Source organism: Magnolia sinica, chromosome 4 (assembly GCF_029962835.1).
Source record: "Magnolia sinica isolate HGM2019 chromosome 4, MsV1, whole genome shotgun sequence".
Classification (NCBI taxonomy): Eukaryota; Viridiplantae; Streptophyta; class Magnoliopsida; order Magnoliales; family Magnoliaceae; genus Magnolia; species Magnolia sinica.
This window is the reverse complement of record NC_080576.1, coordinates 108,091,881-108,111,543: the sequence shown is the minus strand read 5'-3', so window position 1 is coordinate 108,111,543 and position 19,663 is coordinate 108,091,881. Positions and strand designations below refer to the sequence as shown.

General features: G+C 40.3%; 1 protein-coding gene across 1 annotated transcript; it reads left to right on the top strand.

The window, feature by feature from the left end:
• The first annotated feature begins 6,565 nt into the window (after positions 1-6,565).
• On the top strand, positions 6,566-7,812 carry LOC131243724 (uncharacterized). Its single transcript, XM_058243252.1, has one exon. It carries the CDS (start codon positions 6,652-6,654, stop codon positions 7,309-7,311), a length of 660 nt encoding a protein of 219 aa, XP_058099235.1. The 5' UTR covers positions 6,566-6,651; the 3' UTR covers positions 7,312-7,812.
• Positions 7,813-19,663: the final 11,851 nt, after the last annotated feature.

Here is a 19,663-nt window from a genome sequence, read left to right as displayed (position 1 = left end):
GAGAGTGCAGGATCGGAAAAGCTGGCTTCCTAATTCCAAAGTGGGAGTAATGTCAGGAACCCATTGGTGTTGTGGGAAGGAACCACCACCTCTCGGTTTCATTTAGGTTGAATTTTTATGGCCGTTTTCATACTATGAGGAATGATAAAGTGTTGTTGGCCTGATCTGGCCCTTGTGAAGAAGTGGGGCCAAAAGGTGGCGTGTTAAGAGAAGCCCCGATGGGTGACCAATCCCAACGTTGATTAAGGGATGTTTGTTTGTTCAACTCAGACAGTTGAATTTCTTTCATCTTAACCAACCATTAGATGTCAACCAGTAGGATGGTTAAGCATTGCTTTGGTGTTGGTATTTGGTTTATGGCCATCTAAATTCTAAAGTGATGCCCATGCTTTGCCTGGTTTGATTTTGGTTACATTTATGTCACGTACAGATCAGAGTCCACATGTATTTGTTTGTTTTTTGTTTTTTTTTTTGTTTTTTTGTTTTTGTTTTTTTTGAGAAATCTGAGTCCACATGTATGAGCCATCTCACTCTGGCAGTGAATCAAAGCTTTTCCTTCTGTAGAGATATGGGATTCAGTAGCTATTCCAGGGGAGGTTAGAACTGTTCGTAGTAATCCTTTTGAAAGGTGAGTCTAATCACATGGCCATGATTGCTTTCTATTCCCTAGATTTAAGCCTTTTCCTGATCCTGATTAGTTATCTGAATCACCAGGATTTTCGAAGGATGCTTGAACTGTTTGTCGTGGTTTTACTGATCCTTGAGGAAAGGATCTAATTGTATGCTTGTGACTGTCCTGCCTTCAAAAACTTAGGCCTGTAGATGCTTAAAGATAAATTCATCTCATTTTAATTAAACAGTAATGAGTAATGATCTAGTGAGCTGAATGCATCGGAACCTTACCATGCACAGATTTGCTATCTGGACCTACCATTAGGCGCAGTCCGGTTTTATGGGCAGCCTTGAAAAATCATCCTGTTTGGATGATCCAAACCGTCCACTCAGTGACTTGCAGAAATTAATGGACAGGATTATTCATTAAAGATAGGTCCAGTCATGGATGTTTAGGACCATTCTATCACTGTGATCTTTGCACTGTAATGGAAGAAAATTAGACCAGATCTTATGGATGGACCAGACGGGTTACGTAAATGATGACAAGGCTAAATGCAACTATGTGCACTGCAAGGTATCCATACACACTGCACTAAGATCATTTCTCAACAGTAACTATGTATTAGAGATCTTGATCTCTAATACACAATTGAGTTCATTTTGACAATAATTACATATTAGAGATTAAGATCTCTTATACATTATTACTTTTGACTAAAATGAGATGAACTCATTTTTATGCGTCTACCAAACAGGGCCTTAGCTATCCAGTCTTAGCTTTTGTTCTAATTTATATTAGAGAGTTTGTTAATCTCAGGCTCGTGTATCCCTAGGCCCCCTACAGGTGTCCACATGTGCCAGCATTGTACGTGTATGTAAGATCCAATCCCATTCAACAGGTGGGTCCTGCGTCCCTGTCCAGTGTCCAGTTATTTCAGATGGCCAATAATTTGTGAAACAAATATACAGTTTAAAAAGAACTTGCCCACTTGCTTCCTACAGGGTGTCCAACCTGATGAGTGGGCCAGCCTGATCGTTTTCGCCATGGCTCTTCACCGTAGGATCCAAACGATGGACGGGTTCGATCTCCTGCATATGCAGCATGTTGGCACGTGTCCCCATGTGTAGAAGGGTTGGGATGTACTGACTAGTGGAATTAGCAGCCCTCCAACATAGGAATTATGTTTAGAGCTTGAACTGCTAGTAGCAGTCCTTTAGAACAGACCCGATGCTTGAGTTGAGTGTCCATCCTATTGTTTTCGGCTCTCCACGGCAGTCATTTCTCACAAAACATGTACCAGAAATCAAATTTCTCAGGGAATCAAAGAACCTTCTACAGGATGAAAACTCCATCTTCAGAGACGGGTAGTATATGCTCGAAATCTATGTTTCCCTGTCATATTCAAATACCAGAAGTACCACCAGTAGAGGTGGACTTGTATTATTGCTCGTTGGTGGATTCATAATTTAATAATGTTGAAACTATACTTGTAGCAATATTTTAAGACAATTCTTTAATGCAATAACTACCAACACCATTAAATACAATAACAGATAAATCATAAAAGTGGGCAGGCGGCACAGAGTGCCGGATCTTCTACTTTATATTTTAGGAATTGTAGATGCTTCAGGACATAGATAATGTTCTGATGCGCTGAGTTCATACAAGTAGGTCCGATGGTTTAGTGATCTAGATTGTTGATGTGATAGTGACCCCCCAAAAAAATCTCCCGGATAGGAAGAATGCAGCCTTCCCATTTTCAGAACATAAAAAGTGCACCAGCTGCAATAGGCATGGGATCTGCTACTTCATATTTTTAGGAATTGTAGATGTTTCATGACATGTTTGGTGCCCAGATCCGCCCAGTTGATAGAAGTTGGTCCTATAGTTCAGTGGTCCAGATCATTGATCTGGTGAGACACCACTAAAATCTTGCAGATTGGGAGATTATAGCAATCCCAATCTTTGCCTTCTTTGATAGTGTTGCTGTCTTCTGTTCTTTTTTGTTTTCTCCTAACTAGTTAACTGCCTGTTCATTTGCTGCTGATACTAGTTTGGCGATTTTCTTGGAATTCTCATTTATGGGGGCCAATCGTATCGACTGTTTTGATTAACAGTTTCGATTACTTATGGTTCAGCTGTGGATATGGTCCTTGATAGAGTCGAATGGCGGAGCAGGATTGGTGTAACCAACCCCAATTTGTTAGGACAAGGCTTTAAAAAAATAAAATAAAATTCAGATGATGATGATGCTGATGCTGATGAATCATATCAATGGTCTGGATCATTGGACTAAGGCTTGGCCATTGTATGGACTTGATGCATTAGGACCCTAAAATTATTCATTTCATTTGCGCAAGGCTCTTCATGATTTTTTAAAGTATTGAAAATTCTCTAATCAGGAACAGGAGGCAGATGATGATCATGTGAGGGTAAGTGAGCCTTATCTCTTATCGTTTTGTAGACGTCTTATTCTACTAGGTGGTGATGTATCAGATCCCTGGTGGCTGACCAGCCTGCAACAATCAGAAGATGACCCACCTGTCTTTTCCCAACAACTCAGCCACAGTTTTGCTATCCTTCTGAGATGTGAATCACAGTGGCCAAACAAAGCCAAGGTTTGTGTTTGCCTTTATTTTTCAAAGATGGCGTCAGCCACAATGTGCTTTTGCCATGGCATTCTTTAATTGGTGGTGATTTGTCTGCCGTACACATGGGTAAGCACTCATCGATCTGGGCCGTACAAGCCAGCGAGCACGATAGTCGCAATGATTCGATGATCTTATTGTCTGAATTAGACCTTTCTAGATATGAATCTGATGCATGGTTGGATCACCGTAGCCTAATGGTCTTCCTGTGTTTTTTAGGCCATGCTGTATCCACGATGGTGCTGATGATTTGGACGGTCTGGATTTGTCATACATATATGTCCCTGCACATTACCTTTTAACATTTCACACACCTTTTTATATGGGGTACGAAATTCAGTCTGCATAGCATTCAAGCCTTCAAACATACATAAATAAGCATGCATAATTCCATACATGCTGCTGCAGATCATCTATCTATATCTATATCGGCCGACAGTTTTGGACGATTTTGCCCACACTTGGGAGAGTTTTCAAACTTGGAGTTTTGAAAGGATGTTGGAGGGATTTCCATCATAGGTAGAGATATTTGGGATATTTTAAAAATGTGAGTCATTAACTAAGGTTATTTTAGCAATTTCAAAAGGCCTCTTACCACCTAATTTCTCTCTCTTCATGATCTCTCTTCCTTCCTCGCGGTTTGGCTAGTGACCCAACACCAGCAGATTAACGGGTGTCAAAGCTCTTTGGGCCCCACCATGATGTGTGTGTTTTATCCACACCGTTCATCCAATTTGCTAGCTTATTTTAGACCATGATCCCAGAAAATGAGGCAAATCCAACTTCCAGGTGGACCACACCACAGGAAATAGTAGGAATTAAGCCACAGAAGTTTTGGATCATGCTGATAATTGTGTTTTCCTTCCATTCAGGTCCGTGTGACCTTATAAACAGGTTGGGTGTCAAATAATCATTATAGTGTGCCTCAAAATTTTTTTAACGGTGGACACTCATTCAACACTGTTTTCCTATGGTGTGTTCCACCTGTGATTTGAATCTGCCTCATTTTTGGGCTCATGCCTTAAAATAAGCTGGAAAGTGAATGGACGGTGTGGATAAAACATATACACCGTGGCAGGGCCTACAGAGCTTTGACATCAGCTAGCTGGCCGTTGTTGGGGTCACTAGCCAAATGGCGTACATATAACTAGAGCATCGCTGACACTTCAATGGGGCCCACCTTGATGACTTTATAATATGGATATCATATGTTTATTGCACTAGCTTATGTTATATATCAGCCCAAAAACAAGGTGGATTTCAATAATTTTTATTTTTTTATTTTTAAAAAGAATGGCCCACAAAAAGAAGAAAGAAGGGGCAGAGTCACTCAAGGTTGAAAGGAGAAAGTGAGGATATGAAAACTCTTCCTCTATCTGGTTGTATCTCTCTCCACCTGAGCTGCACGTGACCCACCTATGATACATCATTTCTATTCCAATAACATCAAATTGGTATTATTGTAAATAATGCTACTTACCTTCTCTGTGCAGTGATTACATCAATAGGTCCGTTAGAGTACATTCCACACTTATTGTTATATAGGACCCTCTGGGCCTGTCGGCATCTTTCAATCATCCAAACCATTTATGTAATGGGTCTTCTCTTGGACGGCGGAGATCGCCGTAAAACAGCTCTTAGATTTGAATATTTCAATCTTTTGATCAATGTAGATGGTCTCCGTGAACTTTGAACAGTCAAAAGGGTTGAAGTATTTAAATCTGATTGAATTTTCTGGCATCATCCATCCACCGTAAGGCTCATCAAATAAACGGTTCGGATCATTAAAAAGGGTGCTGATCCAACCTCTAGAGTCACGACTTCTTGCAGCAGCAAACGTCTAACATCAAATGAGTATTTTAAGAGTGCCAGCTCAGTTTGTTTTAAACCCTACTTATAACAAAATAAATAAACAAATAAATAAATATGAGAAGGTCTCAAGTCAAACCTGTTGGACTATCAGTGACGGTCTATCCAGCCAATAACTTCCAAAATTTCATGTGTGGGTGACATCCAACCCATCCAATACGCTGGCCTTATTGTGAGGATCACCTTGTGAATAAAAAAATAAAAAAATTTACTCATAAAGTCCACCACACCTCTTTTTTCTATTTATTAATGGCTAGAAATGGTTTTATATGGTGTGACCCACTTCATAAATAAGTATGGATGATTTTTGCAGTAAATGATCCTCATGGACAACTATTGGAAAGGTTGGATTTCACATGCACTTAAAAGGTTGGATGTTATCAGCTGTTGGACTGTACTCTGTGGTCCAACCGGTTGAACTTAGACCATCTTGATAAATAAATGCGTATATATAGACGTACATACCTCACCACAAATAACACAACATCCCAGATTTAACGCTCCAACTGTCCGACGTTGGTACACAACTCACCAAACGCAAAAATAAAAATAAATAATAATAATAAATGAGATATTTAATAGGCCAATCTACATGGGCCCACATGTGCCGACATGGCACACGTGTGTAAGATCTAAGCCGTCGATCAATAGACCATGTAGATGCCATTGCCCAAAACTCGGCCTGGGATCTCACTAGATTTTTTTTTAATCTGTCCATTTGTTTCTAATGTTGAGTCCATTGTATGATCAGACCGGTGATTTTTGAGCGAGGTAATGGACGGCTGGGATATCCAAACCGCCCGCCATGTCGAGGGTTAGTTGGACAACATCATAGATGCATGTGGGGCTTAGCAAACGTCAATAAAAGATTACGATCAGCATAAAGTAGACCACCCTTTAGCTTTTGACTACATTATTACTGATGATGAATGCTCCAGTTCTGTCACAGCACTGTAGTCATGGTGCTGCTAGTTGCATTGGGACAGTTGCATAATTCAATCCATTGATCTAGACCATTCAATTAGTCCAGCACAATTTTCATAAGTGACCATGTAAATATTACACTGACCTGACAAAAATTAGCCATTCGATCAATGACCATCAATATGGACGGTCAAGATCATTTACACAAGAACACATCAGATCAACATTTTGATCAGTCTATTTATTATGACCCATCATGGATTGCTTATGATTTTAAAGAATCACCTTTATTAGGCAATTGTACCATTCCATCCATGACTTGGAAAAAAGGATGGCTACAGAAAATAAGGCAAATCAAAGATAGATTGGATCATCCAATCCGTTCAATTTTTGCATCATAGACCATGGGGTGTATTTTGGACTTGATGGACAGTTCAGATTGATCGATTAGATTGTCCAAGTGAACTGATACAACTCTTTTAGAGCGCTAGAGCATATCCCACTAGTAGTATATATAAAGAAAGGGAGAAGAAAACCAACCTCACCAAACACTAGCATTGATTGGCCATCAGACCAAAGGATCAAAGACAAACCATGGAAGAGAAAGAGAAGAAGAAGAAGAAACAGAAAAACCAACAACAACAGACCAACAAATCAACGGCTGATCCCGCATTTAAGCCGAGCTCGGACGTCAAAGGGCTCCGGTTCGGCGGCCAATTCATCATAAAATCCTTCACGATCCGCCGGGCCGCACCGCTCGAGCTCCTCCGTCTCCTCTCCATCCCACCCACCATCCAAAACCAATGTCCCAAAACCATTCCTTTCCCTTCAACCATCACATTCCTCCCCACCAACTTCACCATCCTGGCCCACCATGCCTGGCACACCCTCACGCTCGGTCTCGGCACCAAGAAGTCCAAAGTCATACTATTCGTGTTTGAATCGGAGAACATGAAATTGTCTGTCGACAGGTTATGGCCGTCGGCAATTCCACTAGGGGAAGTGAACAAGAAGCTCATACGTGGGCTCGCCGGGTGTGAGATGGCCCGGTTCAAGTTCAGGAAGGGGTGCATCACTTTCTACGTGTATGCGGTGCGGCGAGCGGGGGCCGCCGGGTTCTCCCGTGCCGATGATCTACGGCAGATATTGCAGTCTGTGGTTGCACTCAAGGACTTCTTGGATCATACGGCGATGCTCGCGTTGCCGAGCCAACGGAGCATCTGTTTCTCGCCTCCGGTAGCTGTGGCCCATTAAATGGTTCTCTTCTTTCTAATGATTTTCTTTTTATTTTTGATAACTGATTTTTTTCTGTCTAATTTTTTTTTTTTAAATGGGTGGGGTGGTAAACAATTCTTTTTGTTCTTTTTTAGGCCCTGTTTGGTTGCCACTTAAAAATGATTTTATCTCATTTTTGTTAACAGTCATTATGCTTTAGAGATTATGTTTTATATTGTGTTTGGCAGCACCAATATCACGAAATTTCATGATGTTCATGATTGATCAGTCCTATAGGGTACAAAATATTATGATATTTGGTGCAACCAAACGCCACCTCCTATAAAAATTATGATGGTTTGTTGAGATTATTTTAATCCTTATAAAAATCTTTAATACATAATTATTGTTAACTAAAATGAGATGAATTCATTTTTTAAAGTGGCAACCAAACAGGGCTTCTTTTTTTTTTTTAATTTGTAAAATTCCTATTTTGTAATTTAGTATGAGAACATTGGAATCTTATTGAGAGTGTATGCAGCGTTTGTATGGTGAAAATAGAATTGCATCATCTTTTCTTTGTGGGCGTTTGTACCATTTCTTAAATGGTGGTGACTCATCCACTGCACACGTGGCATGCATTACAGGTATGTTAATGCAAATCATCCAAGTCATGGGTTCACTGTAGATAAATCATAGCCCAGAAATTAGACTAATTGGATGACCTTAGCCATCTGATATTGACCTTTGAATTTAGACGGTCCAATTATCACTAGTTGGACTGCTACTATTGCCTGATCAGCGTGATTTTCCGGAATTGATGCATCTACGTCAAGACCAACGATTGGACGGGCCAGATCGAAGTAAACATAAGGTTGATGGGCCACCATAAATTTTGAGTGGTTAGACACGCATAATTCTATCAGTTCATCTGCCGACAGCCGGCTCCTGTTTTATTGTAATGGTACATGCATATGTAAGAAAGTTTCATTCCCATACTTCATTTTTCGCACTATCTTGGATAAAACTCATGTGGTGCGTCTGCAATTTGGGAGGCCTTCTGGCTTGAAAGATGAAAAAGACTGACACTGCTATCCACTGGCATCTGCCAAGGGACCACTTTAACAGGTGGACCATGAGTCCAGCCATTAAAGCAAGTGGCTGGACCAGACCTGATTAAACAGGTCCAATGTGCCACTATATATATATATATATATATATAGTGCCAGTGGGTGAACTGCCCCCCTTAGCCTACAAAAGATCAAATGGGGTGGTGGGTTTGTTACCAAAGTTGAAATATATGATGCATGCTTACGAGAAACATAGTGTGTTGTAATGACCGTTATCTTTACGTAATGATAGCAATTGTTGCACGGTATAAGGTTGTAATAGTTATTAGGGCCATTGCATGTTAAAAAAATGATTTGTAACAAATTAGCTTCACGCCCCTACAACATTTGTAACGGCTCATTGTCAGGAGAATGTTAGTTTTTTTTTTTTTGGTTTTTTTTTTTAATTAGAAAATGAGAGATTGTAATCACCGTTGTAAAGGTTGAAATGGCCTTTACAACCCATATGATAAAAGTAATGGTGGTGGCCATTATGATCATTATTAATAGAAAATTATTCAATGCAAATATTTTCACTATAATTATATCGAATTACAGTGAAAATGATTTTATTGAATTATTAATGCGCTTGGTAGCATGTCTAGCGAATAGAGTAGGTAGGATCAATACATCACGTTGCGTTATAACTATTGTTTTAAATAACGGTAGCGTGATGTGTAATGCTCAACTCTCTATATCATGTAACATAAATATGTAGCGACGCTACACAATACGTCTATTTTTTTTTTTAATTTAAAAATAAAATAAATAGTGAAATATATATATATATATATATATATATATGCCTAAAATATGATTCATTTTATCAATTATAAGAATGTTCAAACAAATTATTAGTTATTATTTATCAAAAGCCAATTTACATATATAAATCAAATCAAATAATTATTACATAAATAACTTTCTAAGCAAACCTCTTTAGTTAATAATGTCTAATTGAAAGCACAAGTCATAATTATGAAAAGAAATAAAAATCTCATAAATTAAAAGTACCAAGTACAATACAAGTGTCATGTTACTCAACATTAGATACAAAGAAAATATAAAAAAATAATAATAAATACATTTTAATGTACACTACAACCCCTATAATAGCATTATGATATTTAAAATGCTACGTGGCATTACAGTCATACTACACTACGTAGTGTTCACTACGGGCGCTATTTGAAACAATGGACGGTGTGGCCCACAACAAACGATTTTACTATAAATTTTGATGAAAGGGTTGGTATTGAATCAATTTTAGAGAGAGAATCAAATGGGGTGGTGGGTTTTGTTAGTGAAGTTGAGATGTTTGGTAGAGAGAGAAAGAGATGGTGGGTAGGTTGGATGGATGATGAGGACATGGTGGGAAAAAAGCTGGTATTTTTCATCATGCAAAGCAGAAGAGGAGGGACCAACCCCCACCTATTTCAGCACTTTATGGTCTACTAAAGAAAGGGAAACTCCACCTTTTTCTTATTCCCTTTAATCACGCCAAGGACCTAGCTACCCTTTTTTTAGTCCATGAATCATAGCATCCTCTCATCCCCACATGCATCTCTATACTATTTGATACTCTGGCTGAGTGTGATAGTTGATGCACCATATTGAGAGGCCCACTATAGATAGCTCATCGTCCCAAAGTTAGATTGATTAAATGATCTTAACCTCTGATTAATTGACTTTTGTTCTTTGATGTTCAACTGCGGTCTATTTTCATTCGACCGTTCATTAAATATCTACATATTTGTCCGTTATGAAATTAAATCAGTGTAACTTTATCTTTCTAGAAGATTTTGGGCCCGCAATTTGAACGGTTTAGTTTCACTTACATATAGGAGCATGTGCAACTCTTAGCGCCTGCATATCAATCACTAGACTTGACCGAGTATTAAAGTTTTTCTCTGTGGATGCTATCCATCATGTATGTATCGCCAGTACTAGTAAGCAAAGGGAGCGGATTGTTACCCTTACCGTATGGGGCCCACCTTGATAAATAATTTTCATATCCATGCCATCCATCCGTTTTTCAAGATCATTTGAGAACCTTATTCCAAATATTAATAATATCCAAATCTCATATGGACCACACCACTAGAAAAAATGATGATTTAAAAAAATTTCTGGGCCACAAAATTTTTGGATCAAGCCGATCTTTGTATTTTCCCTCCATCCAGTCCTGGTTGACCTTATTAACGGGTTGGATGGAAAATAAACACTACAGTGGACCCTATAAATTTTTTAATGGTGGGAGTTCAATCAACACTGTTTCCTATGGTGTGGTCCACCTGAGATTTATATCTATTAATTTTTTTGTACATAATCCTAAAATGGTCTGAAAAAACGGATGGACGGCGTGGATATAAGAAATATCATCAGGGTGGACCCCACGTCAAGGGTAGCACCCACTAAGGTGTTACCCGGGTGACACCGAATCCACTCCCATATGGAAATCCATGGTTGATTCTGGCCTAGATACGCAGGCATACACAGGCAAATGTATATATATCCACGTATTTATGTATGTATGAAAGTGATCATATACACCTGTTGTACCTTAGAATGGACTGTAGTACGGGGCCCACGTCATGTATATGTTGCATCCAACCATCTAAAGGTGTGCCCCACCATGACAATAGCGGACCCCAAATATCAGGCCGATCCAACCATCGGATGAAAATCATGGCGTGACCAATCGGATGATTGAGCTGCCCTGATTTTAGGGGCGTACCTTTTTATGGTGGGGCCCACCTTTTGGATGGGTTTGATGTCTCACACACTGACGTGGCCCCACAATACCGTCGATTGTACGATACAATGATAGAAAATGGAATTACTAGTTGGTTTCGTACGGTACATGGTGGGCCCGGTTACATGAATGAATGGCTGAGGCTCGTCCAAGCCCATCAATGAGCTGGAAACCCTGGTCCGAGTCTCACCCACCTTTCTAGGCATCTTGTTATTATTTACTCTGTCCAGTTCCTCCCCATCGTTTCTAGAATGAAACTATCTACACTGCCGTGTGTGGGGCCCAGCGTTATGTCTCCAAAACATCCGATCCGTTCATCATGTGAGCCCTTTCGTGTTCTCTTCATGTTTCGAAAATCTAGCTGATAAAAACTTCAGGTGGGCCACACCATTTAAAATCATACCTAAAACCTCTAAATCAGCCAGCGTGGCCTACCTGAGTTTTGGAATTGCATGATTTTGAATGGATTCATGGCGTACACAAAAACAAAGTGGGCCCCGCACACAATCTGGAAGGTTTTAATGATCTGGATCAGCCTTATTTTTGGGATGCAGGGTGAACTTGAGGGGCCCATCTTGTGTACGGATTGGATGTGGTCCTTACATCACAGTGGGCCCGACACATCGTTGTGTAGAATAAGCTTATTCTAGAAACAGTGTAGGGTATCTGGCCCTCCATTCCAACTCTTAATAAATTGGGTTGTAGGACTGTCATGTTGTCCTTTATACATAACTAAACTCTATCCAACCCGATTAGCTATCGGGTCTCTAAAACCCATATCCGAGTCGACTTGGACTCCGGCCCGATCCAGTTCGACCATGCGAGTCACTCAAACTCGGATGAGTCATGACTCGACTCAGGAGCGAATGAGTCGATAGTTCAATGATAAGTGCATCAAAGAGGTTTGGAATAGGATATGCTGCGACTGTAGCCGTTGGATCTGGGTCATATTGAGTGACCCAAGCCGACCCAACCCATTGATCTCACGAAATAAACAACATAGGTGGCTTCCTAAAAAATCTTCAAGATTCGAAAATCCTAGACGTTCAAATCAATGGCCTACAAAGCAACGATTGATATTCAATGAAAAAATGTTAGATAATCAAACTGCTAAATTATTCTAATTGGAGAGTTTAGTCATTAGTTATTCTCCATTGATGTTGATGGCCATCTTGTAAACGGTTTGGATCACCGAACCTGACCCAGATCCTACGGCTATCGTCTAGTATTCTATTGAGATGTGTCCCGATGTATACACATCATGCATGTGTGGGATCCACCGTGATGTGTGTAACATCCAGTCCATCCATTATTTGCATCGGCTCATATTAGTCCATAGATTCAAAAAATGCGCAGATCAAAACTCAAGTAAGCCACGTCACAGAAAAGTGGGGATACCATTGAAACCTAAGGCTATTGGCTAGTGACCCCACGCCAGCTAGCTAGCTGCTGTCAAAGCTCTCTGGGCCCATCATGATGTATATCTCTTATCCATGCCGTCTAACCATTTTTTTAAGCTCATTTTAAGACATGAGCCCCAAAATGAAGGAGATCCAAATCTCAGGTGGAACACACCACAGGAAACGGTGGGGATTAAATTCTTACCGTTGAAATATTTTTCAGGGCACAACAGTTTTGGATCAAGCTGATATTTGTTCTCTACCTTCATCCAAGCATGCGACCTTATCAACAGGTTGGATGGCAAATAAATATTACATCAGGCCCTTGGAAGATTTGACGGTGGACGTTCAATCAAACTGTTTTCCTGTGTTGTAGTCCACTAAAGATTTGGATTTATCTTATTTTTGGTCTCATGCCCTCAAATGAACTAGAAAAATGGGACGGCGTGGATAAGATACATACATCATAGTGGTGTCCACAGGGCTTTGACATCAGCTAGCTGTCAATAGCCAAACTGCGTCCATCAGGCTAGACCTTCCCTGGCCCACAGTACTATTGGATCAGATTGATATTTGCTTTTCCCTTTTCCAGAGGGAATCACCTTTAGAATAGGTGGATGGTGTATAAACGTCAGGGTGCGCCAAAAAACGTTTCATTGATGGACGTCCCAGTCCACACGGTTTCCTATGGTGTGGCCCATTTAAGTTATGAAAGGACTTAATATTTGGGATCACGCCTTACCAGCATAAATAATGAACGGAGTAGATGTCACACGCTCAACACGGTGGGACTTGTATGGGACAGATTTAGTAGTGATCCCTCCTATGTTTTATCCACACTGTCCATCTATTTTTTCACCTAAGTTCTAACATGAGCCCACAAATGAAGCACATCCAAATCTCAGGTGGACCACACTATAAGAGACATTAGTCATTGAACGCCTGTCATTAGAAAACTCGGAGGCCACAAAAGTTTTGGATCAAGCTAATAACTGTGTTTTACTTTCATTCAGGTCTTTGTCACAAACATTACAATGTGGGATTAAGAACTTTTTAACGTGAGCTTCCTATCACCATTTTCTGTGGAGATTTGGATCTGAGTCATTTATGGGATTATGGCTTAAAATACAAAAATGATAAACGGCATGGATAAAACATATACATCATGTCGGGAAAATGGGGCTTTTCCAACACCAACGTTTGCAGGGAATTACCGAATCCGAGTCCGTTTCATGACGGGCTTCGGTTGAGGAGATTGGGTATTAACCTTACCAGGAGCTAGTCAGAGACGGACTGTCTTGGCAGGGCTGTGTGCTGCACAAGTGTTTTTCATCCACGTCCTTCATTCATTTTAACAAATAATTTTGGGTAATAATTTCAAAATTGAGTCGGATCGAATTTTCGAGTGGACCACACCACAGCAAGCAATGAGGATTGAAATTCTACCGCTGAAAACCTCTTTACGCCACACAAGTTTTGGATCAAGCTGATATTTATATTTTCCCTTCATCCAGGTCTATGTGACCTTATGAAAAGGTTGTATGGAAAACAAATATTACGGTGGGCCCTCAGAACGTTTCAATGTTGGGGTCATCGTCACAATTACTTTCTGTGGTGTGGTCCACTCGATCCTTCAATATGCTTCCCTTTTTTGGATAATATTCTAAAATGATCTTTAAAAATGATGGACGGCTTAGATAAAACACATATATCACAGTGGTCCCACGGAGCCCCTGGCAGGACCGTCCGTCTCTAGAGAGGTCCTACTTAGGTAGTACCTAATCCGCGCGGCCGTTCCAGAAATTGCGCATCCGTACGTGACTTTTCTTGATATAGGATAGGGTGCGGCTTCGGTGGATAACCGAGGTAGGTGGGACCACATTGATGTATGTACTTTATATAATCGCCCTCCAACCGTTTTTAAAAACTCATTTTAAGTTATGATACTAGAAATATTGAAGATTCAAATCCAGGTCGACAGGGTACAGAAAACAATGGTAGCTGAACATTTAAAACTTCTCGTGGGCCACAAAAGTTTTCGATCAGGCCGATATTTGTGGGGTATTTTCCATCTTATCAACAGGCTAGATGGAAAATGAAAATTCCGGTGGCCCCGTGAAGTTTTTAACGTTAGGAATTCAACCACGACGGTTCCCTGTGGAGTGGTCCACCTGAGATTTAGATGTGCTTGATTTTTTGGATTAAAATGATACAAGGAACATAATGTGGATCCACCGACCGCGGTAGATCCGGGGATCCACCCAATCCGCTGCGGTATTGAGGAATAGAGGTTTGCTAACTCCACGCGCGCGTTTACCCCTGTCCATCCAACTCAGTACATGTGCCAATATGGAAAGCTTGTATGAGATCTGAGCCTTCCATCTGCTTGGAAAAAAACAGTTAGATCTTCCGTCACAGAAAAAAATAGATAGTGTTCAGTCAGGTGGGCCACAAAGTACAAACTGACAGTACAAAAAGAAAATTTTCTAGCTACCCATTTGTTTTATGGCCCACCTAACCTCAGGTGTGGAATAGCCTGATTTTCATCACAGAAAATCCAAACAGTGTAGCCCACCTAATGAAAAGCACAGATCCCACGCGCGTGTTCCACGGTAAAGTGTAGTACAGTACACAGATAAAACTGCAAATACGTGCAATCTGCAGGTTTCCGGTCATCAGCTGATGGAGATAGGACGTGGGATCGTTATCAACTAGAACCTGGACGTTGTCTTTGGGGCCCACCAGCCTTCTCGAGCAGAAGCAATGGAGACCGTTGTCTTATAACGCACTCCGTCACGAAATGCCATTTTGTTGTGTTGCGTACCCACCATCCAATCAATCCAAAGTCGAAAGTCTTTTCGGCAGATCACATGAACTGATGGACCTCCCTTCCTTGAAAGCTATTAGATACTCTGGCTGAGGTTGACTCTTGATACACAGGCACTTAGAAATTGTCCACTTGGGATGCATTAACTCAAATTAAATTGACCAAATTGTAAAACCCACATTGGTTGAACAACTCTGACCCCTGATTCTTGGATAATTGTTTGGAGAAATAGGACAGTTGGATATTTTCATTTTTCGCCGTTGGATAAATGTCCACCTGTCTGAAATTCAGATAATAAATGATCTTAGTTCTTAGTTCATGATAAATCTAAACTGAAACGCATAGACTGGACGGTTTGATTTGAATTATTTATATTACGCACGTAGCATTTCTAAGTAATTTCTAGCTTCCGGCGTATCATTTATGGTCCTCTACCAGAGTATCAAAAATTTTCTTAATGCTGCAAATGACCATTAAATGGGACTTCGCAATTTCTTTCCTCCTCCATGACGCTGATTGGGTACTGTCCGGATCTCGAACAGGCTGAGGCTCAGATGGGCCCACCGTGATGTATGTATTTATCCAAACCGTCCATCAATTTTCCATATCATTTTAGAATATAATCCAAAAAATGATGCATATCTTAGGCTCTAGTAGACCACTTGGAAGGAATTAAACGGCCACCATTGAAAACTTGTTAGGAGCCTCATAAGTTTTGGATCAAGATGATATGTGTTTTGCCTTCATCCATGTCTATATGACCTTATGAAGAGATTGAATGGCAAATAAACATAACAGTAGGCTCAGGAAGGTTTCAATGGTGAGCATATCAACACCATTGCTTCCTGTGGTGTGGTCCACTTGAGCCTTAGATCTTACTCATTTCTATTCCAATATGTAAAATGATATAAAAAAAATGGATGGACGGTGTGGATAAACTAATACATCATGGTGGGCCCCTCGGAACCACAGTAGCATGCATAGAGGTGGACGGGGATTGCGTGCAGACTGTGGGCCGCCATGATGTATGTGTTTTATCGGCTCCATCCATTCATTTTCCAACTCATTTCATGGTATGAGCTTAAAAATGAGGTAGATCCAAATCTCAGGTGGACCACACCACAGGAAAAGGTGGTGATTAATCACCCACCATTAAAAGCTTATCCATGGTCACAAAACTTTTTAATTAACTGATATTTATGTTTCCCTTCATCCACATCTTTGTAACCTGATCAACACTTTGGATGGCAAATAAACATTACAGTGGGCCCAAAGAAAATTTTAATGGTGGACATTCAGCCACCACTGTTTTCCTGTGGTGTGGTCAACCTGAGATCTAATCTTTTGGCTCATCCTCTAATATTATGATCCAAAATGGATGGATGGCCTGGATAAAACACACGCACGATGGTGGGGGCTACTGGCAGTGTTAGTGTGTTATCCGGCCTCCATACAGGTGATTTCATTTAAACCATTCAAATGGTGGGTCCCTACTGAGATGGCTGATGGGTAGATATTTAATTGGTGGTCTAGATGGGAAGAGATCAAAATATCTATTAATCAAAGGTTAGGAGTGTTGTATTAATCTAAATTTTGAATGACCATCTACATCCCCTAGCTGGAATGGTTTTTCATCATCACATATGAAAGTTTAAAATTTTCATACGAGTCACACGTTTAAATAATTTATCAATATTCAAGTATTTTATAGATAAAAGCAATTTAAGATGAATTCATTTGGTAAATTTTCTTTTAGACTTTGACTGGATTTGTTAAAATATAAATGGGGAGACGCTATTTGTATTTTTCTATTATTTTTTAAAAATATTATTTATTTTACCTAATTAATGTCATTATAAAAAAACTGAAAAAAATAAATAAATAAAATGAGAAAATAACCAACTTCTTATATAGTGGTCCACATGATAGTCACATGACAGTCATGTATTGCAACCATCATCTAAGTGCCGACATGTGCAATTCTCACCACTTGTGCAGCCATCGTGTTCAAGTGCCCCACATGTCAATGTTCACATGCGTAGCATATATCTCATCCATGTTAAAAGGCAGCACATGTGCAACATGTATTGTTGCCTGTCTTTTGGTGACTTATGTTTTAATGTGTCACACATTCTAAGGTGTTACGTGCATTTGTTACACCCATCTTCGAATGCCTTACATAAATCATGTGTTATTGACACATGTATGCCACATGACCCATACACCATTAAGTGCTTTAAATGCATGACATATGTCACCTATGGGGTTCGAGTCTGTACCTCAGTGGTAGGCTCGACGGAGTTTCAACACAAGGTCTTCGGTTCAAAACCCATAGGTGGTGAAATCCCACTACGCACGATAAGAAGCCCCAGCTACTGAGAAACTGTCGTTCAAACAATCCAAAAGATTGGCACGAAGGATAATTCTCCACCTCCTTTTTCCGAGCACTCCTCTAGAATCCTCATGCCAGGCATATAACATGTTGTCCACATACAATGCGAAGACCTAAGTATTTTAGCCAATCTAAGAACACTCAACAATGGAGAAAGAGATAATCCATTTTTTCTTTTTTCACACACTGCCACACACTCACACCGTAGTGGGCTTTCACCACCTGTGGATGCTCAAACCTTTGACCGGGTGTTGAAATTCCTGAGAGTCTACCACCCGAGAAAGAGATAATCCATTGTTTCCTCCTCATTAAAGACAAATGTTACGTCTACCCAGGCCGTAAAGCTCTTCGGACTCAGAATCTGCCATTGGCAACTTTCAAGCACCTCACCCGTAAAACATTTACTTGAGTGCCACATGTGCCATAATCTATCTTAAAACACCACATACATGCCCACATACAACATGTGTGACATCTTCAATACCTATCATCAGGTGTGTCAATGTGCCACATTTGCAACATATGCAACCCTTATCTTCAAGCAGCCTGAAAGCTTAAATGTACCAAATGTGCTGGGGTGCCACATGTACCAAATACAGAGCTATAAATCTTTAATTGCTCCACATGTGCCTTCATCATCTTTAAGCATCTCACACGTGCTAACATCCCACGTATTCCACAATCCATCACACGTGTGACCTTTTATAGTTAAATAAAATTTTCATAAAAATCTTCTTTTCACAAAAGGGCCTATCCAGAAGGAAGAAATTTTTTATTTGCTTAACCCAAACAACCTACCCTTTCATAAATAATTCCAAAATCCACCTAATTTGAATTTGATTAACCGTTTGTTAACGAAAAGCACCCTTAACAATTACCAGCAAAAAATGACAAGTCTACCCCTTGTTTCACACAAAATCCACCATTTTACCCTTTTCACCCAGCCAGTGACATCTTTGTGACTTCCCGCTCCGTCCATTGGTGGTGCCCACCTTTTCGCATCCACTCCGTCCATCAGTTTCACGAGCCCATGGTAGTATGTGAGATCGAAAATTAGGAAGATCCAATGGTTAGGAGGGTCACGCAACAATAAAAAGTGGAATTGAACGCATACCATTGAAATTATAATGGGACCCCCATAAGTTAGGTGGAGGCTGATTTTTTTAGGTGCATTAACTAACCTGTACAGGGTTGTGGGCTTTGCAAAGCTCATTTAAGACATTAAAAGCCACATGAAAGTATATGGGACTGTCAGGAGCGACAGTGGGATATGGGGGAAAAAAAAACCCCCTCCAATTTTGAAGTTTGGGACTCACCCAAGTGTGGCCCACTAGATGAATGGTCCAGATCTCCCATATATGCAGTGGAAATGGATGGAACCAGACTTCCCACCAGAAGGATTTCAAATTTGAAATCATTCTTTCTACTCAGCTCTCTTTCTAAGCCATTCCAGAAGTAGAATGCCTTGGAAAAGTGAGTTTACCAGAATACAGATGACGATCAGTGTGTGATCACCACTATTTTGGATGGTGATGACTCATCCTCCCTACACGTGGCAGCTTGCCAAGCAATCGGGACCATTCAAATCGTAGGGTGCATTTTCGATGGAAAATAGGCAGATAGTCACGCCAATGGGATGATCCCATTAATCTAATTGTCTATCAGTGGACGGTTTTGATAAAATGATTAGTGGTCTAAATCTAATGGTCCAAAAATAGAATGTGATGCTTCACATACGATTAGCTCGATTTGGAGAGTCTAGATTTCCATACATATACTCCACGTGTACGTGTAGATGAGTCACGTGCGGCTAGGATGTAAGATAATCGGTCAAGTACGGTCAGATATGAGATTATTGGGACGCGGATTGCCTTCCTGCAGTCGGAAGCTAGGTGGGCCCATGGTGAT

What these genes read in the sequence shown, in the direction of transcription:
- LOC131243724 (XM_058243252.1), top strand. Translation starts at nt 6,652, where the DNA reads ATGGAAGAGAAAGAGAAGAAGAAGAAGAAACAGAAAAACCAACAACAA.